This window comes from Pelophylax lessonae (genome assembly GCF_965119305.1).
Source record: "Pelophylax lessonae genome assembly, chromosome: 3".
Taxonomy (NCBI): Eukaryota; Metazoa; Chordata; class Amphibia; order Anura; family Ranidae; genus Pelophylax; species Pelophylax lessonae.
The window spans coordinates 228,713,894-228,734,846 of NC_138770.1; the positions used below are offsets into that span (position 1 = coordinate 228,713,894).

Consider the following 20,953-nt stretch of genomic DNA (forward strand, 5'->3'; position numbering starts at 1 on the left):
AGGAGGGGAACACGTTCCAGGCGTCCACACGTGAGACAGAGATAAATGGACGATAGCAACTTATCTGCATTACGCGTGGTCAAAAATCTCTCTACCGTGTGAGGAACAACCGTAATGGGCGTTGGAAATTGTGCCTGCACCGCATGTTTGAGCTGAAAATACCCAAATAGCATCCGGGATGGGAGGTGGAATTTCTCGCGCAAAGCCGGAAAGGGCAGTAGGCATATCTGCTGTAACGTAATCACCCCAAAGCGTGCCCACACACTAGGGTCGGGAATGGATCGGAGGTGAGACAGTTTCGGGTTTCCCCACAAAGGGGTGTAAGGCGAGGCGGTTTCCGGTTTCACCCGTGGCTCCCAGCATTTGTTCCCACACGCGCACCACACTAACCCCCCTATAGACTAGGTTCGTTAACGCCACGTATGAGCCCATGATTGCAGCTTCCAAATTGACCGCCGGGTTTGATCTATTTTGAGCAAACCACCAACGAACAGTAACTAGTACTGCCGCACAGTAATATTTCTTGAAGCACGGCAATGCCAGTCCTCCAGAGGACAACGGCAGCTGCAGCTTTCATCTAGCTATAAGAGGAACAGCCCCAGCCCACACAAAGGAAGAAACGACTCCATCAAGTCTACGGAAGAAGGACGCCGGTATGGGAACAGGGGTATTTCTAAAGACATTTAGGGAGAAAGGTCATCTTCAATAGGTTAACGTGCCCCACCGGCGTCAGAGGAAGCGTTTTCCACACTTGGCTCTTTGCCAACAATTGCCGGAACACAGGCTCTAGATTATCCTGCAAGTAGCGGGAGAGGTGCTGCCACACCACCACCCCTAAGTAACCCACTCTAGGGGAAAAGCAGGCGGTGGGGGGGGGGGGGGTGTCGCAGCGGTGAGAGGAAACAGGCTAGACTTGGTCCAGTTAATCCGAACTCCAGAGAACCCTCAATCAACCTCAATGCTGCCAGCAGCGAGTCAGAAGTGCCGTTCAAATACAGCAGAGTATCATCCGCGTATAGGGAGACCCGTTCCACCACAGGGCCAACCGCCAAGCCCTCTACCGATGCCTGAAGTAGTATGGTCAATGGTTCAATGGCCAAGGCGAAAAGACCAGGGGAGAGCGAGCAACCCTGCCTAGTACACCTATGCAACCGAAAGGGGGGGGGGGGCAGAAGGCCGTTAGTGTGCACCCGGGCTACAGGGGCCTCATACAGGAGACGGACCCAGGCAATAAAGCGGGGCCCAAAATCGAATTGGGAAAGCACCTGCCACAGGTATTCCCATTACACAGAATCGAAAGCCTTTTCAGCATCAAGAGAGGCCACTGCACCCCGGGATGCCACATTATGTTTAATGCTTTTTATACCCTCCTCGAGGTGTTGATCTGTCAATTGTGAATTTTCATGCTTGTGTTGTATGCCTTTCTTGCTAAATAAAGAATTTACAAAAAAAAATTTTGTCTGAGATAACGGGCATAGGCGTAAATAGGGAGGATAGAAAACGAATATTTGTGTTGTGTTTTAGTGTGCTAAAGTTTTACTGAAAATAATGTTTTGACAGTTGTGCAAATATCAAGCAACAGAAATAATTGCAGCTACCGCAATTTTATTTTAGCCTGGGTTCCCACTATTGCGATACGGCAATTCCAGTGCAGGTTCCCGCATAACATCTCCCTCGCAGGCAGTTCACACTGCCCTCTGTGAACCACTGTGGGTGTCCATACAATGTTAATGACATCCCCAGATCGATTCGCAGATCGCAGTGTGAACTGTGAATTTGGACAGAAATCGGATTGCATGGGTGTGAACACCTGTGCAATCCCATTCTAGTGCAGGGAAAAAAAGGCTTCTGCACCTTTTTCGTGCGAATCCGATTCAAGTTCAGCCATGCAATCTGTATGGCTGAATTTGCATCACAGAGACATTGCATGTGATCTGCACAGCAATGCGATGTGAATCGCATGCTATGTCTGTATTTTCAATAGTGTGAACCCAGACTTTAAAAAAATTTACTCTGTCTTCTCCAACTACTCGTAGCCTGGCAGGGTATAGCATTGCATATTTGAGGTTGCGGGTCCGGAGTCGTCGCTTTACCTCTCCAAACTGGCTGCGCTGCTTCTGGACCTCCGCTGAGAAGTCCGGGAACGCCATAATTTGATGATTATCCAGCGGGATATTTCCACGCTCCCTGAACAGACGGTGGACCGCATCCGTGTCCCGAAAGTTCTTAAATCGGGCGATAAAGACCCGGGGAGGAGCGTCTGGGGGCGGCTTCTTCGCTGGCATGCGATGCGCCCTCTCCACAACAAAGGCCTGAGAGAATGCCTCCCTGCCGTATGACTTGACTAGGAGGTCCTCCAGGAAGGTCGCAGGGGATGTCCCCTCCGCAGCTTCTGGCAATCCAACAAAACGAATGTTATTACGCCTGGCTCTGTTCTCCAGGTCGTCCTGCTTATGCAACAGATATTGAATGTCCCTGGCAGCCTGCTCAGCAGCATTCTTTATGGGGGGTAAATCATCCTCCACCCTGGAGATCCGTCCCTCCGCCTCTGTCATCCTACCCCGCAGCTTCTGGAAGTCCTGCCTGAGCAAAGAAATGTCCACCTTGATCTCCTCTTATTTTGGTGGTCAGGGACGCCTTGCAGTCCGTGATGGCGGCCAGGATGACCGCTTGGTCCACAGCCTGCGTGGCCACAGCGGGAGCAGGCTGGGACGGTCCGCCATTTTGAGCCACCCCGCTCCCCTCCTGGCGCCGAAACTTCTCCAACTTAGCCGCCGCTTCAGATGGCCGTTTCGGGGGAGACATACCCAGAGCTGGATGGCGGGGTCGAACGGTGTCCGGGGGTGAAGATAACACTCGATTTTGGGGCCACAGGATGATTTAAACTGAGATTTGCCGGGAGAGCCTCGCTAGAACCCGTCCGCTCACATCGGTCTTCAGGCCACGCTCCCCGTGAACCCAGACTTAAAGGGCCTTTTTTGCTTTTGAAAAAAAAAATATTTGGAGGGGAGGCCCTCCAGTTTGCTGAATTTTAAAAAATATTTGGTCCAGCAACAAAAAGATTATAGTAGAATTAAAGCCAAAAACAAAAAATGTATAGATTCCAGCTTGCCAATTCTTAGATGTGGTAGATGCATTAGTTTTCCTAAGCAGCTTGTTGTTAGTTTTTCTAAGCAGCTTGTTGTTCTGTCGTTGCATGTTTTGTGATTTTAAAATTCCAACACTCCTGGCACATAGATTACTCACATTTGTGCGTTGCGTTTATATGCGATTACTTGCGTTTACATGTGGCTGTGTTTAGCTGCGGTAGTAAAGTCTTGCCTTTTGTATAGCAACTGTTTACTATTTTTTTTCTTTGTACTGTGATTACAGTAACTGCGTTTATATACAGATAGCTGTAGTACATCGCTCCTGGACGCTGTCAACTTTATTTTTCTTAAATGCACAAAACTAAGTGTGTAAATGAGGCCATAGGGATGCATTGTCTGCATTTAGCTGTGGTAAATAAGTTATTCTATCTGCAGCTAAAAGCTGAAATCTAACTGTCCATGTGAAAGGGGCCTTATCCTTTATTTTCACTTGGTAATCTGGCCAGTAAGTTCCGGTTCACACTAACGCGGCACGACTTCGGGGGCGACCTGTGAAGTCGCGTGCACCGTGACTTTGGCGCGACTTGCACAGACTTCATATAATGAATGTCTAAGCAAGTCGCTCCGATGTCGCCCCGAAGTAATACAGGAACCTTTTTCTAAGTCGGAGCGACTTGAGTCGCTCCTATTAGAACGGTTCCCGTAGCACACAATGGATCGCGGTAGTGTGAATTTTTTAACCACTTAAGCCCCGGAAAATTTTACCCCCTTCCTGACCAGGGCCTATTTTGAGATTCGGCACTGCGTGTCTAACGGACAGTTGCGCGGTCGTGCGACGCTGTACCTAAACTAATTTGACGTCCTTTTTTTTCCCCACAAACAGCTTTCTTTTGGTGGTATTAGATCACCTGTGCGATTTTTTTTTTTTTTGATCATGCGCTATAAACAAAAAAAGAGCGTCAATTTTGCAAAAATAACAATATTTTTCACATTATTTTATATGAAATTCCCAAAAAAAAAAAAGTAAAAATCTAAATTTTTTAACATTTTAGGCCAATTTGTTTTATGCTACATATGTTTGGTAAAAAAAAATTGCAAAAAGCGTATTTTGATTGGTTTGCGCAAAAGTTATTGCGTTTACTAACTAAGGGAAAATTTTTGTCCTTTTTTTTTTTTTTTTTTTTAACTTTTCTTTTTTTTAACGCGTAATGGCGGCGATCTGCGACATTGCGGCGGACAGATCGGACCCTTGACTGACATTTTTGACACTTTTGGGGTTACCAGTGACATTACTACAGTAATCAGTGCTATACATATGCACTGTTACTGTAAAAATGACAGACAGTGAAGGGGTTAACTTTTTTTTGAGAGGGAGGGGTTAAGTGTGTCCCTAGGGGCGTGATTCTAACTGTGATTGGATGTGGCTACTGGTGTAAGAACAGAGATCAACGGTCCTACATAGCAGAACCGTATGTTCTCCATTTTTACGCAGGGAAGAATGACAGGCGGCTTTGTTTACATTAGCCGCCTGCCTTTCTCCCGCTGTAACGGACACGCGCGGGGGGGGGGGTCCGTGACCGAGCGTCGGCAGCACTCATGCTCCCCAGTGTCGGCAGCACTCATGCAGCCCCAGACCATGACGCCCCCACTTTAGGTCTGGAGACATGCTTGGCCAGTCCATCACATTTACCCAGGCAGTGGTCGTCTTGGAGGTGTGTTTGGGGTCGTTATCATGTTGGAATAATGCCCTGTGGCCCAGTCTCAGAAGCAAGGGGATCATACTCTGCTTCAGTATGTCACAGTATATGTTGGCATTCATGGTTCCCTCAATGAACTGTAGCTCTCCAGTGTCGGTAGCACTCATGCAGTCCCACCACCATGCTTGACTGTAGGCAAGACACACTTGTCTTTGTACTCCTCACCTTGTTGCCGCCACAAACGCTTGACACCATCTGACCCAAATAAGTTTATCTTGGTCTCATCAGACCACAGGACATGATTCCAGTAATCCATGTCCTTAGTCCCCATACACACGTGCAGATTATCTGCAGACTTTTGTCTGCAGACTTACCAAAACCATATAATATGAGGTCAAACCTAAACACTTTCAATTTGTATGCAATCCGGCAGGCCCTTGCACTACATAGAAAAGGTAAGTCTGCAGACAAAAGTCTGCAGATAATCTGCACGTGTGTATGGGGCATAAGTCTGCTTGTCTTCAGCAAAATGTTTGCAGGCTTTCTTGTGCATCATCTTTAGAAGAGGCTTCCTCCTGGGATGATAGCCATGCAGACCAATTTGATGCAGTGTGCGGCGTATGGTCTAAGCACTGACAGGCTAACCACCCCCACCCCTTCAACCTCTGCAGCAATGCTGGCAGCACTCATACGTCTATTTTCCAAAAACAACCTCTGGATATGACGCTGAGCACGTGCACTCAACTTCTTTGTTCGAGCATAGTGAGGCCTGTTCTGAGTGGAACCTGTCCTGTTAAACTGCTGTATGGTTTTGGCCACCGTGCTGCAGCTCAGTTTCAGGCTCTTGGCAATCTTCTTATAGCCTAGGCCATCTTTATGTAGAGCAACAATTCTTTTTCTCAGATCCTCAGAGTTCTTTGCCATGAGGTGCCATGTTGAACTTTCAGTGACCAGTATGAGAGAGTGAGAGCGATAACACCAAATTTAACACACCTGCTCCCTATTCACACCTGAGACCTTGTAACACTAACGAGTCACATGACACTCGGGAGGGAAAATGGCTAATTGGGCCCAATTTTAGACATTTTGGCTTAGGGGTGTACTCACTTTTGCTGCCAGCGGTTTAGACATTAATGGCTGTGTGTTGAGTTATTTTGAGGGAACAGCAAATTTACACTGTTATACAAGCTGTACACTAACTACTTTACATTATAGCAAAGTGTCATTTCTTCAGTGTTTTAGGCCAATATGTATTCTGCTAAATATTTTTGGTTAAGAAAATCCCAATAAGTGTATATTGATTGGCTTGCGCAAAAGTTATCAAACTATACAAACTAGGGGAAAGATTTGTAATTTTTATTTATTTATTTATTTTTTTACTAGTAATGGCGGTGATCAGCTATTTTTAGCGGGATTGCGTGGATAGATCGGACACCTGACACTTTTGGGGGGACCATTGACACTTTTGGGGGGACTACAGTAATCAGTGCTAGAAATCTGCACTGTTACTGTACTAATGACACTAGCAGGGAAGGGGTTAACACCAGGGGCAATCAAAGGGTTAAATGTGTCCCTAGGGGATGCTTTATAACTGTGTGGGGGATGGGCCTGCTGAATGAACACAGAGACCTGTGTTCCCAAATAAAAGGAACACAGGATCCCTGTGTTCATTACTGAAAGAACAGCGGTCTATTGTGTTTACAATGACAGACTGTCGTTCTGTCTCCACGGGGATCGATCACGGGCAGATATTGCGGCCACCGGACTCGCTGATTGGCTCTCCCAGAAAGCCAATCGGTGTGTGCAAGCACCCCCACATACAATTATGTCCTTTCGCGGGACAGAGCTGTCCTGCCGCTGTATATGTACTGCTGGCAGTCGGCAAGTGGTTAATACTCTCTGTGCTCGGCCTGTCAGTTTAGGTGGACAGCCATGTCTTGGTAGGTTTGCAGTTGTGTCATACTCTTTCCATTTTCGGATGATGGATTAAACAGTGCTCTGTGAGATGTTCAAAGCTCGGGATATTTTTTTTAGAACCTAACCATGCTTTTAACATCTCCCCAACTTTATCCCTGACCTGTCTGGTGTCTTCCTTGGCCTTCATGATGCTGTTTGTTCACCAAGGTTCTCTAACAAACCCCTGTGGGCTTTACAGAACAGCTGTATTTATACTGAGATTAAATTACACACAGGAGGATTCTATTGTGACTTCTGAGGGCAATTGGTTCCACTAGATTTTAGTTATCGGAGTAAAGGGGGCTGAATACAAATGCACAGCACACTTTTCACATATTTATTTGCAAAGAATTTCAAAAACCATTTATCATTTTCTTTCCACTTCACAATTAATTCCAATAAAATATATATTTATGTTTTTTGGTGTAACATGACAAAATGTGGAAAATTTCAAGGGGTATGAATACTTTTTCAAGGCACTGTGTGTGTGTGTGTGTGTGTGTGTGTGTGTGTGTGTGTGTGTGTGTGTGTGTATATGTATATGTATGTTATAATTTTTTTCTTACGTGCAGTAATTTTATTAAAGTCATAAACAATTAACAAGGAACAAAAATAATGCAGGTATCAATACAAAGGATAGGATAGGATAGGCCCCCGATAGGACTCAGGTAACATAGATACAGCTAATATCTTCTAAAGCCAAGCTGCATATATGACCAAAATGCTCCAGGGCGTAGGCCCCAGTCACCTCTTGACAGTGTCATAAGTGCAACATCGAAATTAGACATACAGCCTGGATATAATGAAGTCCAATCTACCCAAGTCTTGAATTAAAGTACAATCAAGCAAGAGTAAAAGAAAGCATATAGGGGGTCCCGACCTAAGGGAGGGGACCAGCCATGGAGGTAAGTACCCCTCTCAAGGGCTACCATGATATGACAACCTGATGACAGTGCTGATACCCGTAAGATAAAAGAAGAACTTTGAAAAGGAAAGTAGAGTGAACAAGAAAGTAAAAATTAGATGGAAAAGCTAGAGAGAAGAGAAAGTACAGGAAAGGAAGAAGCCGGAGATGTGGAGAAATAACTGTAATAAAACCCTACTGCGAGGGAGAGAGATATGAAGACCAGGGGTCCCAAATGGAATCAAACTCATTCTGTTTCGCCTTAAAGATGCTAACCAATTTTATAATCCAGGAAATCTTCCGCTTCGCCGCTGCAAAGGAGATCGAGGGAGTCTTCCATGCCCTTGCTAATGTGAGTTTAGCCCCTAGTAACATAAAATTAATTCGTTTCTGGAGATTTTTCAGGCCCTTCACCATCGCGCTGTTAAGTAAGGCCAATTCAGGTGTCTTAGGAATAGCCAACCCCGCAACCTTGTGCATCATGTGAAAAACTTTGTTCCAGAATCCCTGTGTGCGGGGACATTCCCACCATATGTGGATAAGGGAGCCCTGGTGTCCACACTCACTGAAACATAATGGAGAGGTGCCCGGAAACATTCTAGCTACTCGAACCGGTACGAGGTACCAACGTGTAATCAGCTTGACATTAGCTTCTATTAATGATACATTTAAAATACCTTTGAAAGCCCTCCTGAAGATATTATACCAGACCTCTGGATCCCAAGAGACCTCAAGATCCCGTTCCCACATGTGGGCATACTGGGGCTTCCCATAAATGAGCAAAATGCCACCTCTCTGTCCACAGGCCTGGGAGCCCCAACGTTCATAGCTTGTAGTGCAAGGGGGAGATTCCGATTCTCCCAGCATGGACGTAAGGTAGTGCCTGATTTGGTGTAGCTTAAATCTTTCCGAATGTGGCATGCCCAGTTTATTAAGGCAGTGGGAGACTCCCAGAGGGCCCTGGGGGGTAAGAAAGGGACCAATTCGGAACAAACCTTTTGTTCGTCCACCATTGAAAAGCTTTAATGTTCTGTCCCGGACGGAAGTCAGGATTATTAAATAAATGGGATAATGGTTTATGCATAGAGATAAGAGTAGAATGTTTTTATAAAGGGTATCACAGAGAGCAATAGAATGGGAAAGAGTGGGCGATAGTACGGGGGGTCTCCGACGTGGCATGGACCAGACCAAATAATCAGTAGTAGAATTAGGAATCGCTTGCCTTTCCATATCCACCCAATCCGGTTTATTTCCCATGGCGTAGATTACAGAAAATTGCACCAACTGAGCTGCCTGATAGTAGCGCCACAAAAATGGAACCCCCAGACCCCCCCTAGAGACTACTCCTGAAGAGAACGCTCCTCGGGAGCCGTGTCCCTTTCTTCCCCCATACAAAGCGAACGATTTTAGATTGAAATAATTGGATTGACTTTTTTGGTATTGGTATGGGGAGGGATCAGAAAAGATACAAAATCCTGGGAAGGATATTCATCTTGATAGTGTATCCGTCCCAGCCAAGAAATATTCTACTCCAATCTTCCATCTCTGCAGTGAGTTTTTTAAATAAAGGAGGATAGTTAACCACATAAATTTGATCAATGGACACCGGCAGATTAATGCCCAGATATGGGATGTAGGAGGATGCCCATTCAAAGGTAAAGTGCTCTCAAAGCCTAGCAAGGAGGGCCGAGGGGACCATGACATTTAAAGCTATGGACTTCACGCAGAGACCCGAGACCTTCCCGAATTCCCCCAGGAGCCCCAGAAGGTTGGGGGTTATCATTTTTTTTTTTTTATATTATATAGTGACTTCTCGCATTGTGGGAGGGCAGGTAGGACATAGGCTTCTGTATGAGTCTCACCATTCAAGTCTGTGAGTGATGTAAGAAAACTAAAACCTCTGTTTTTTTTCCCCATTATCATTTACCAGGACAGCATATGATCCACGGTTATAGAAGACTAGTACCAACTCGTCACCTAAGATCTAACAGGATCAGTATTTTTTTTCTTCTTGCTATCTGCAGGGACACTCCCAGTTTATGCTTTCCCTTGTTTCCAGGGACAGTGGACCTGGTGCGTTGTATAGCTAGGGCTTACTGGGATTTGGAAATCTCACATGCTTATCCTAGAAGAGGGGTCTCCTCCCCTTTCCAATGCCTTAAGGTCTCTTCTCCATCCGATAGAAGAAACTGTCCCCGCAAGTGTAGTGGTTCTATTGCAGCCCTCTGTGGTACTTACTCCAACTCTTTTGGCTACAGTATGTGTTTCCTTCCACGAAGGCCCCTTTCACACTTGTGCGACTTGTTGTGCGATTTGGGACTGCAAAATCGCATGACAAGTCCTTCTCCATTATTTCCAATGAGTACCGTTCATATCTGTGCGACTTCAAGTCGCACCGACTTCAAAGTAGTCCCTGCACTACTTTGGCCCAATTTTAATGCGTTTTGAGGTCCAAAGACATAGGCATTGCTTCAAGCCCAGTCAAAATCGCATCAGAATCGCGACAAAAAATCGGGGTAAAATCGTGCAACTTTAAAGTTGCACAAGTATGAAAGGGGCCTCATACTCATACTGTGGGTGTGGCACAGTTGAAACCTAGTTTGAGCACATGCAGCACTGCACTAGATGCCCCCTGCACTTGGAGAAATGTCCCTTTTTTTTTTTTGGGTGTTCTTATTATTGGCTTTCCTAGGGGTCACCACTTCTGATCCACAATGCGTGGTGGGCATTGGTCACACTGCAATGATCTAGGAGCATGTGAAGCACTTATTTCCTATTAAATACATTTTTTTTTCTTTAATGCGGGTTAAAGTGTAACTAAAGGCAAAAACTTTTTTTTTTCTTTGGTTTTGAATAGAGTGGAGAGATATTAGAATGCTTGTCAGTTTTTATTCGCGTCTGTGCCCCATCAGGGAGATTCACCCTCTCTATTTGTCTTGTTTACCATTATCATTGAAAGTTAAATTTAAAAGAAAATCCCATATTTTAGGTTGTCTTCAGAAAAATAATAGAGGGACACTAGTTCCAGTCACCTGGGGGGCCCCAAGAGAATATCCTTATTTTCAGGGATTACCTATCACTTCCTGTTTGGCTGTTGGACAGGAAATTAAGGTATATCTCCCCACAAAGGCAAAAATAAACCTCCCTCCCTGTAAACACCCATGTGGACCAAAAAAAAGGGTCCTGCACGACTTTGGTCCGAATGCGATGCGAATTCAGCCATAAAATCTGTGTGGCTGAATTCACGTCACACTGACATCACATGTGATTTGCATTGCAGTGCAGTGGGAATCTCATGCGATGTCTGACATCGCTGTAGTGTGAACCGACACAAAGTGGTTAATGAATAAAGAAACCTTGTTAGAATGCTTTCCTTTCCTTTTCTCCAGCTTTTGAATATTAAATAAAACAAAAATCAATCAGCAAAAATAGTAAATCCTATATCAAATCATTAACATTGCAGCTGGACACTGAAGGTAAACCACAGAACCCAAATTCAATGTAAAACATATAAGTGCAGCGCAATCAACACATAAACCTCAAAGATCAAATAAGATAGTGAAGCCCAAAAGTCCCTTTTAAGAAAAGAAAAATCGCATGACATGTGAGGTGTTGAAATCCAGAGATCCACTTCAGGTGATGAGCCTCCACCCTAAGTATAACTATTGCGCTCACCTCAAAATTAGACCCCTGTGTTACCAGAGGGTCTAATAACACTTGACTGACGAAGTCCTGTTGGACGTAACACGTACGGGGAGAGGAGCTACCCGTCTGATGTCATCCGTTGCCATCCTCCAGTCAGTTGTTGGAACGCCGGCCGCTCGGTTTCATTCATTTTGCTGATACTCACCGACTATTTTGTAAGTGCAATCTTGAAATACTCCTACCAAAGTGGATTGCTCTTGGATTGTATTCTTTTATCTTCTACATCAATGTTTATGGAGAGTTCTTGCTGGTGGATTATGCCTGGTCCCTTCAGCTACATACTGTATATCTTGAATAACAGACTACGGGCTGGGATTTTGCGGTTCTACATCTGTGATTGATCCCTAAAACAAAGTGTTATTAGACCCTCTGGTAACACAGGGGTCTAGTTTTGAGGTGAGCGCAATAGTTATACTTACGGTGGAGGCTTATCACCTGAAGTGGATATTTGGATTTCAACACCTCGCATGTAATGCGATTTTTCTTTTCTTAAAAGGGACTTTTGGGCTTGACTATCTTATTTGATCTTTGATGTTTTGTATATTAGCCTGACCATAATCTGTAAGTAATACATTATTTTAAATTTGGTGAAAGAGTGGATGTTAAATGACACTGTTGCACTTCTAGATCCCGGAGTTCGACAATCTGTACTTGGACATGAACGGCATCATTCATCAATGCTCTCATCCGAACGATGACGATGTGCACTTTCGAATTACAGAAGACAAGATATTTGCAGATATATTTCACTACTTGGAAGTTCTGTTCCGCATTATCAAGCCAAGGAAGGTTTTCTTCATGGCTGTGGATGGTGTTGCTCCCAGGGCAAAAATGAACCAGCAGCGGGGAAGACGTTTTAGGTATTTGTCTCTTTTTACTTGTAACTTTGTTGGAAGAATTTACCGTACTTGGAATTCTTCAGGAACAGGTTTTAAAAATTTCCAGATTTTTAGACATACATTAGGCTCAATTTACATCTAGGCATTTTTGGGCGATTTTCACCTCTAAGCCTCAGCTCTAAAAACGTCCAACAAGGCAAGTCTCATTCATTTCAATGGCCCCTATTCAAGCCTGAGCGTTCTGTCGCCTTAAGCAAAACTCCCATCACTCAAAGTACACAAGCTTCTTTTTTGGCAGATTACAGGCATTTTTATCTTTTTCATTGGTCACTTGTCAACCTAAAAACTGCACAAAAACGCTGCAAAAAATGCCTGTAAAATACCCCAAAGAAACGCATGTAAAAATAGCAACGTCTAGATGTGAACGTAGACTAAAGCTCACTATACACATAAAAATCTAACCAACAGCCTTTGCACTATTCCTCCAACTGATACTGATGATTCGGCACTATTCCTACATGCAATACTGACGATGGGGCACTATTCCTCCATGTAATACTGATGATGGGGCACTATTACTGCAACTGGTACTGACGATGGGGCACTATTCCTCCATGTAAAACTGACGATGGGGCACTATTCCTCCATGTAAAACTGACGATGGGGCACTATTCCTCCATGTAATACTGACGATGGGGCACTATTTCTGCAACTGGTACTGACGATGGGGCACTATTCCTCCATGTAATACTGACGATGGGGCACTATTCCTCCATGTAATAATGACGATGGGGCACTATTCCTCCATGTAATACTGACGATGGGGCACTATTCCTCCATGTAATACTGACGATGGGGCACTATTCCTCCATGTAATACTGACAATTAGGAACTATTCCTTCATGTAATACTGACGATGGGGCACTATTCCTCCATGTAATACTGACAAATGGGGCACTATTCCTCCATGTAATACTGACAATGGGGAACTATTCCTCCATGTAATACTGACAATGGGGCACTATTCCTCCATGTAATACTGACGATGGGGCACTATTCCTCCATGTAATACTGACGAATGGGGCACTATTCCTCCATGTAATACTGACGAATGGGGCACTATTCCTCCATGTAATACTGATGATGGGGCACTATTCCTCCATGTAATACTGACAATGGGGGACTATTCCTCCATGTAATACTGACGATGGGGCACTATTCCTCCATATAATACTGACGAATGGGGCACTATTCCCCCATGTAATACTGACGATGAGGCATTATTCCTCCCACTGATTCCAGTGGTGGGACACTATTCCCCCCCCCCCCCCCGATACCATTGATGGGGCACTATTCCTCCCACTGATACCAGTGATGGGGCACTATTCCTTCCAGTGATGGGACACTATCCCCCCCCCCCCCGATACCAATGATGGGGCATTATTCCTCCCACTTATACCAATAATAGGGGAACTACTCCTCCCACTAATAGTGGGGCACTATTCCTCCCCACTGATACCAGTGATGGGTCACTATTCCTCCCACTGATACCAATAATGGGGCACTATTCCTCCCACTGATACCGGTGATGGGGCACTATTCCTCCCACTGACACCAGTGATGGGACACTATTACTGACACCAGTGATGGGACACTATTCCACCCACTGAAGCCAGTGATGGGACACTATTCCTCCCACTGACACCAGTGATGGGACACTGTTCCTCCCACTGACACCAGTGATGGGACACTATTCCTCCCACTGACACCAGTGATGGGACACTATTCCTCTTACTGACACCAGTGATGGGACACTATTCCTCTTACTGACACCAGTGATGGGACACTATTCCTCCCACTGACTCCAGTGATGGGACACTATTCCTCCCACTGACTCCAGTGATGGGACACTATTCCTCCCACTGACACCAGTGATGGGACACTATTCCTCCCACTGACACCAGTGATGGGACACTATTCCTCCCACTGACACCAGTGATGGGACACTATTCCTCACACTGACACCAGTGATGGGACACTATTCCTCCCACTGACACCAGTGATGGGACACTATTCCTCCCACTGACACCAGTGATGGGACACTATTCCTCCCACTGACACCAGTGATGGGACACTATTCCTCCCACTGACACCAGTGATGGGACACTATTCCTCCCACTGACACCAGTGATGGGACACTATTCCTCCCACTGACACCAGTGATGGGACACTATTCCTCCCAGTGACACCAATGATGGGGCACTATTCCTGCCACTGACACCAGTGATGGGACACTATTCCTCCCACTGACACCAGTGATGGGACACTATTCCTCCCACTGACACCAGTGATGGCGCTGTGTACTTTTTCTACTCCCATTGACCACAGTCCGACTCCCTAAAGTCTGAAGGACAGTAAACTGGCCCTTTGTTTAAAAAGTTTGAAGACCTCTGCAATAGATAATTGTTGCTAAATTGAAAGGAGATTTTACAATCAGAGGTGTAATGTGTATAGTGAGCTTTTTTTAAGACACTTTTTTCATAGCATCAACTTATATCTAATGTTCAGTCTATTTAAATGTTGTACATGGCATGCATATTTTTGGTTTCCTGATGTATGCATTGTACTCCATGCTGCATTGATTTTTCCTGTGTGAACATTCTGTACACAACGAAACATAACCATGGATAGTTGTCTATAGTTCCTTCATTGGCTCATCTAAAGTTTGAATGTTTCTCCTTACATGCAGTTGATGCTATACAGGTACATTTGAACGAGGCAGCTAATAAATACAAATAGCAAAATTGATCATTTCACGTTTGTGCTTCCACATGTTATGTAGTTGCTTCAGCTATTAAAGTGGTATTAAACCCAAAAGCAACCATTTATTATATTGCTGCTTACCAGTTTGTAGATGTGATGGCTGCATTCGTTTTCTTTTTTAAGCTTTCTTTTTTATTTTTCACCTGGTGATCCTGCCAGTAAGTCTGTTATTTTTAAACAGACCAAGCTGTCCTGCAGATGTAGCTGTTAGAAGGTTTAGCCAGACCATTTACCATTGACAGGGCTTACAATGTTCAGCATTTATTTATGTAAAACCTTCATCCCAAAAGGAACACAACTGTTGCTGTAACTGCTCAAAGGATATGTTCACCTTATGGAACATGTTGCATCTTCCAACCGTATTTAGAGTGGAAGATGTAACATTTTTCAGCAGCTGCAGCTTCTCTCCCTGTCTCCCCCCCCCCCCCCTCTCCCGCTGATGGTTAGTAGCTCTGAATGGACTGTGTGGTCACTGATGAGCACACTCATAGTTCATTCATAAACCCTGCAGTTTGTAAACAATCAGCCGTATGGAGGTTGAAAGCTGCAGGGCTTGTCTGCAGGAGTCTGGCATTGCATCCCTGATCCACTGATCACAAGTGCAATTCTTTCCAGGCTCCTTGGGGAAAAAATAATAAATGCAATTTTTTTTCCTGTATAATGTGTGCATTAAATATGTTTTTCCAAAAGGTAAACTTATCCTTTAACCTCTTAGCGCTGGCTGATCCTGGCGCTTTAAGAATTTTAGAAGCCGCGAGGCAGGCATGGCTTAAGATCATGTGACCGCCATGATTGGCTGCCCCAGCAGTCATGTGGTCCGAAAACTCGTTTTGATCGGGAGCTTTCAGTTAGGGGGCGGTAACTGTGCTGGAAGCGCGCGGCGCATGCACTTCTTTATTCTCTTATTTTCAATGAAAGTTTGACACACAGTATAGAGGAGGTGATGACCATTTTACTAGCCTTGTTATGTGCAAATTTCGTTTTTTTTTTTCCCCACATATTCTTGAGCTGCATGGTATGTTTATTATTTACCTACTCCTTTTTTTGCCACTTAGATCAGCAAAAGAGGCAGAAGAAAAAATAAAGAAGGCAGTAGAAAAAGGGGAAGTTTTGCCAACCGAAGCAAGGTTTGACTCCAATTGTATTACTCCTGGTAAGAACATTACACTGGTCTACAATCAGCCTCTAGACAGCCTCTAGGAAATAAACCTGCAAAGTATAGGTTGTGTATTCCAATACATTGTACTGCCTTTTCCTACCCCCACTGCTCGGGAAGGTGCTGATTTCAGAAAGTTTGATGCATGCTAATTGTGGCAGAGTGCCTTCAGCGTTGTGGACACTCAAACCTCAGAACCAACGTGTTTCCATAGACAGTGTAAGGTGCATAGGTAATGCATGAGCTTTCCTAACCCTGAGGCTCTCACTTTGGCATAACTTAGAGGAAATTAAAAGTGCAATCAGCACAACCACAATTAGGAAACTATAATTATAAAACTCAAATATATTAAATATATATAATAATTTTTGTTGCCACTCAAACACTTAAAGTGGAACTGCACTGCTTCTGATCATCACAAACAAAAAATGCTATTTCATTAATTTGTATTATTCAAAGCAATCTCCCCCCTCCATCCACGTCCCCATGCTTTATTTTGCTGAGAAATTATTTTGAAAAACACCCCCTAGCATTTCTGATCATGGCCATCTTGAGTTAGGGCAGATGATTCATGTATCATTTACTTCCTGGAATCCATCTGCCCATAGTTTAGGTATAGGCTAAGCTGAGAATCCTCCATCCTCTCCTGAAGACTCCTGGGATGAATGACATAATTTGCCTAGGCATGGGAACCAGGAAGCAACTAAAATGTCAAAAAAAATAAAGTTTAAAACAAGTAAATATGATACACTTTCCTATCTATTTACTAATGCTATCAGCATGAGGATTAAAAATAGTCCATGTTGATTGAGAGAGTGAAGTTCCGCTTTAATAGGTGATTCCACAACACCTTCCCCAAATAAAATTACCATACAAATACAGGGAGTGCAGAATTATTAGGCAAATGAGTATTTTGACCACATCATCCTCTTTATGCATGTTGTCTTACTCCAAGCTGTATAGGCTCGAAAGCCTACTACCAATTAAGCATATTAGGTGATGTGCATCTCTGTAATGAGAAGGGGTGTGGTCTAATGACATCAACACCCTATATCAGGTGTGCATAATTATTAGGCAACTTCCTTTCCTTGGGCAAAATGGGTCAAAAGAAGGACTTGACAGGCTCAGAAAAGTCAAAAATAGTGAGATATCTTGCAGAGGGATGCAGCACTCTTAAAATTGCAAAGCTTCTGAAGCGTGATCATCGAACAATCAAGCATTTCATTCAAAATAGTCAACAGGGTCGCAAGAAGCGTGTGGAAAAACCAAGGCGCAAAATAACAGCCCATGAACTGAGAAAAGTCAAGCGTGCAGCTGCCAAGATGCCACTTGCCACCAGTTTGGCCATATTTCAGAGCTGCAACATCACTGGAGTGCCCAAAAGCACAAGGTGTGCAATACTCAGAGACATGGCCAAGGTAAGAAAGGCTGAAAGACGACCACCACTGAACAAGACACACAAGCTGAAACGTCAAGACTGGGCCAAGAAATATCTCAAGACTGATTTTTCAAAGGTTTTATGGACTGATGAAATGAGAGCGAGTCTTGATGGGCCAGATGGATGGGCCCGTGGCTGGATTGGTAAAGGGCAGAGAGCTCCAGTCCAACTCAGATGCCAGCAAGGTGGAGGTGGAGTACTGGTTTGGGCTGGTATCATCAAAGATGAGCTTGTGAGGCCTTTTTGGGTTGAGGCTGGAGTCAAGCTCAACTCCCAGTCCTACTGCCACTTTCTGGAAGACACCTTCTTCAAGCAGTGGTACAGGAAGAAGTCTGCATCCTTCAAGAAAAACATGATTTTCATGCAGGACAATGCTCCATCACACGCGTCCAAGTACTCCACAGCGTGGCTGACAAGAAAGGGTATAAAAGAAGAAAAGATAATGACATGGCCTCCTTGTTCACCTGATCTGAACCCCATTGAGAACCTGTGGTCCATCATCAAATGTCAGATTTACAAGGAGGGAAAACAGTACACCTCTCTGAACAATGTCTGGGAGGCTGTGGTTGCTGCTGCACGCAATGTTGATGGTGAACAGATCAAAACACTGACAGAATCCATGGATGGCAGGCTTTTGAGTGTCCTTGCAAAGAAAGGTGGCTATATTGGTCACTGATTTGTTTTTGTTTTGTTTTTGAATGTCAGAAATGTATATTTGTGAATGTTGAGATGTTATATTGGTTTCACTGGTAAAAATAAATAATTGAAATGGGTATACTGTATATTTGATTTTTGTTAAGTTGCCTAATAATTATGCACAGTAATAGTCACCTGCACACACAGATATCCCCATAAAATAGCTAAAACTAAAAACTACTTCCAAAAATAGTCAGCTTTGATATTAATGAGTTTTTTGGGTTCATTGAGAACATGGTTGTTGTTCAATAATAAAATTAATCCTCAAAAATACTCATTTGCCTAATAATTCTGCACTCCCTGTATAGTGTAGATCAACAAAATACAATAAGCAGAAATCAATAGCATGTGACATTGTTCTTCGGTTGCTGTGATATAAGAAAACACCACTGTGTAACGTGATTCAAAATCTTCAGTCTTCCTTATTTGCCATATGTGCCTCCACCATTGGGGTGAAAAACCTGCTCACCTCCTTGCAAGACCACATAAATGGGTCATAATTCACTTGTTACACATTCCTCCCAAAAATCTAAATAACACCATCAATTCTCCTCTGCTCGATCCAATTTACACCACACCCTCCTCAGTGCATTATGGTGCCTCCCCTGGCACCTGGATGATTTGATGATTACTGTAAAGGAACTGCCATCACATGCCTCTTCTATGGCTAGTGCAGGATGACCTCATTCCTGTGCACACGCAGGGAGCCGTCATTCCGACACTAGGAGACAGTCCGGTTCTGTAATTACAATTACAATATGGGCCAGGTAGTCAAAGGACTTCTATGTTCTATACATGTAATGGTCATTATTGTAAATTTATCGAAAGTATAGACATTCATGTATATTGTGTGGCACACATACTTGTGCCTAGTATATAGGGTAACCCTTACATGTAAGTATATATAATTTACCACTTAGATGATTGGTGTTGGATATGTTTGGATACGAGACAAACTTTTGCTAGCATGTAGGGAGGTCTCCATGAACCATTTGATTAAGCGCTTTCTATTTGCTATTGTCAGTACTGGCACAAGTAATGTAAAATAGGGAATTGGGGTATTGCTACATTGTTTAAAGCAGAACTCCGGGATAGGAAAAATCCCCCATTAGTACACCACCCTATGCAAAACACTAAACAGTTATTACATTTATTTATTGAAATGATTTTTATAACGATACAAAGGAAAAAAGAAACCTATAGTGTCAAGTATAAAAGTGACAGAACTGGACTGCATCAACATTTTCACATATATAAATCGTATATTATGGTAACAAAAAGTTCAGATAGTACAAGTAATGTTATAAAAGATCTCATCAGACTACAACAATCGCAAACAGTCATCCTGAAATAGGCAGAGAAAACATTTTGTACATTCATAAATGTCAAATGGGGGAGCAATAATCAGAGTATTGTATACTAGGTTATACATTCAGTGATCGCCACAGTTTCCGATTAGATTAGAATTTTTTGAGGTAGCCATCCCTGTAAGCTAAAATTCTCTCATACCCATATACTTCTTCCACTAGTCTTGTGACTTCGTTTACATTGGGGACATAGTTTGATTTCCAATGCCTCATGATAACTGATCTCGCTGCCATCAGTTATTATATTTATTAAACGATAGATATGGATGAATGTATCGATAGGACAGTTTATTGCACCACACCCCGATTTAATCAAAAAAGCAAACAATTGTTTGAAAACAAACAATCGTTAGAATAATGGATAGGGTTTTTAAGGTGCAAAAGATACACACAAAAATTATAAAATACAGTAAACCCCCGCTCCATCGCGGTTCAGTTTTTGTGGTCCCGGTATATTGCAGTTTTTTCTGTAATGTTATTTTACTATATAAATCATTAAAAATGAAATATTTTTGTGTTTTCCATAGCTCTTGCTCTGTCTCTTAGTATCTTTTATGTGTTTAAATGAGTTTCTTTTGTTTTAAAAGTGTGTTTAAAGACCTCAAAATGCTTTTACACGTACAGTGACAGTAAAAAAACATGCCTACAGTATTAAAAACATACATATAGTTATAAAAAAATAATCTCTGCATGTAAAACAAGCAATTAGACCAGAATTTCTCTACACGTTTCTCTATATTGATATAGCTTATTCAGGAGATTCCGGATATTGCTCTTATATGCTAATAAGAATAAACACATAATTAGTAAACTCATTACCAACACAATTCTTTCACAGATATTAAGACCTAGTAGGGAAGGTGCTGACATGCTTCAGATCATAGGTAGTGGACTAATTGCTTGTTTTACGTGCAGAGATTCCTTTTTTAGAACTATATGTTTTTTTTTTTTTAAATTATATATTTTATAATTTTCGTGTGTCTTTTGCACCTTAAAAACCCTATCCATTATTCTAATGATCGTTTGTTTTCAAACAATTGTTTGCTTTTTAGTTCTTACATTTGTGAAATTCCTTACCATTGAAGAGCAAAGTCTAACTGCATTTTCAGGAAATCAGCACTCTAATGCAAAAGATTAAAGCTTCTGCTCTGCCAAGGAGGAGGTGTTACAGCAGGGATTAAATCATATCCTCTCCTCTCTCTCTCTCTCTCTCTGCAGGGAAAGTTACTACATTCCCATGAACCTTTGGGAACTGCAGTGAATGTGGTTGGGTACACAAGGCC

At 43.2% G+C, this 20,953-nt stretch overlaps 1 protein-coding gene across 3 annotated transcripts in view; it reads left to right on the top strand.

Annotated features, from left to right (window-relative positions):
- Nucleotides 1–20,953, top strand: part of XRN1 (5'-3' exoribonuclease 1) — a 223,576-nt gene that overhangs the window by 12,121 nt on the left and 190,502 nt on the right. For all 3 annotated transcript variants that reach the window (XM_082248988.1, XM_082248987.1, XM_082248989.1), the window contains exons 2-3: nt 11,979–12,211; nt 16,069–16,166. In XM_082248988.1, the coding sequence (XP_082105114.1) occupies nt 11,979–12,211; nt 16,069–16,166 (331 nt within the window). The remainder of the gene's footprint in view (nt 1–11,978; nt 12,212–16,068; nt 16,167–20,953) is intronic.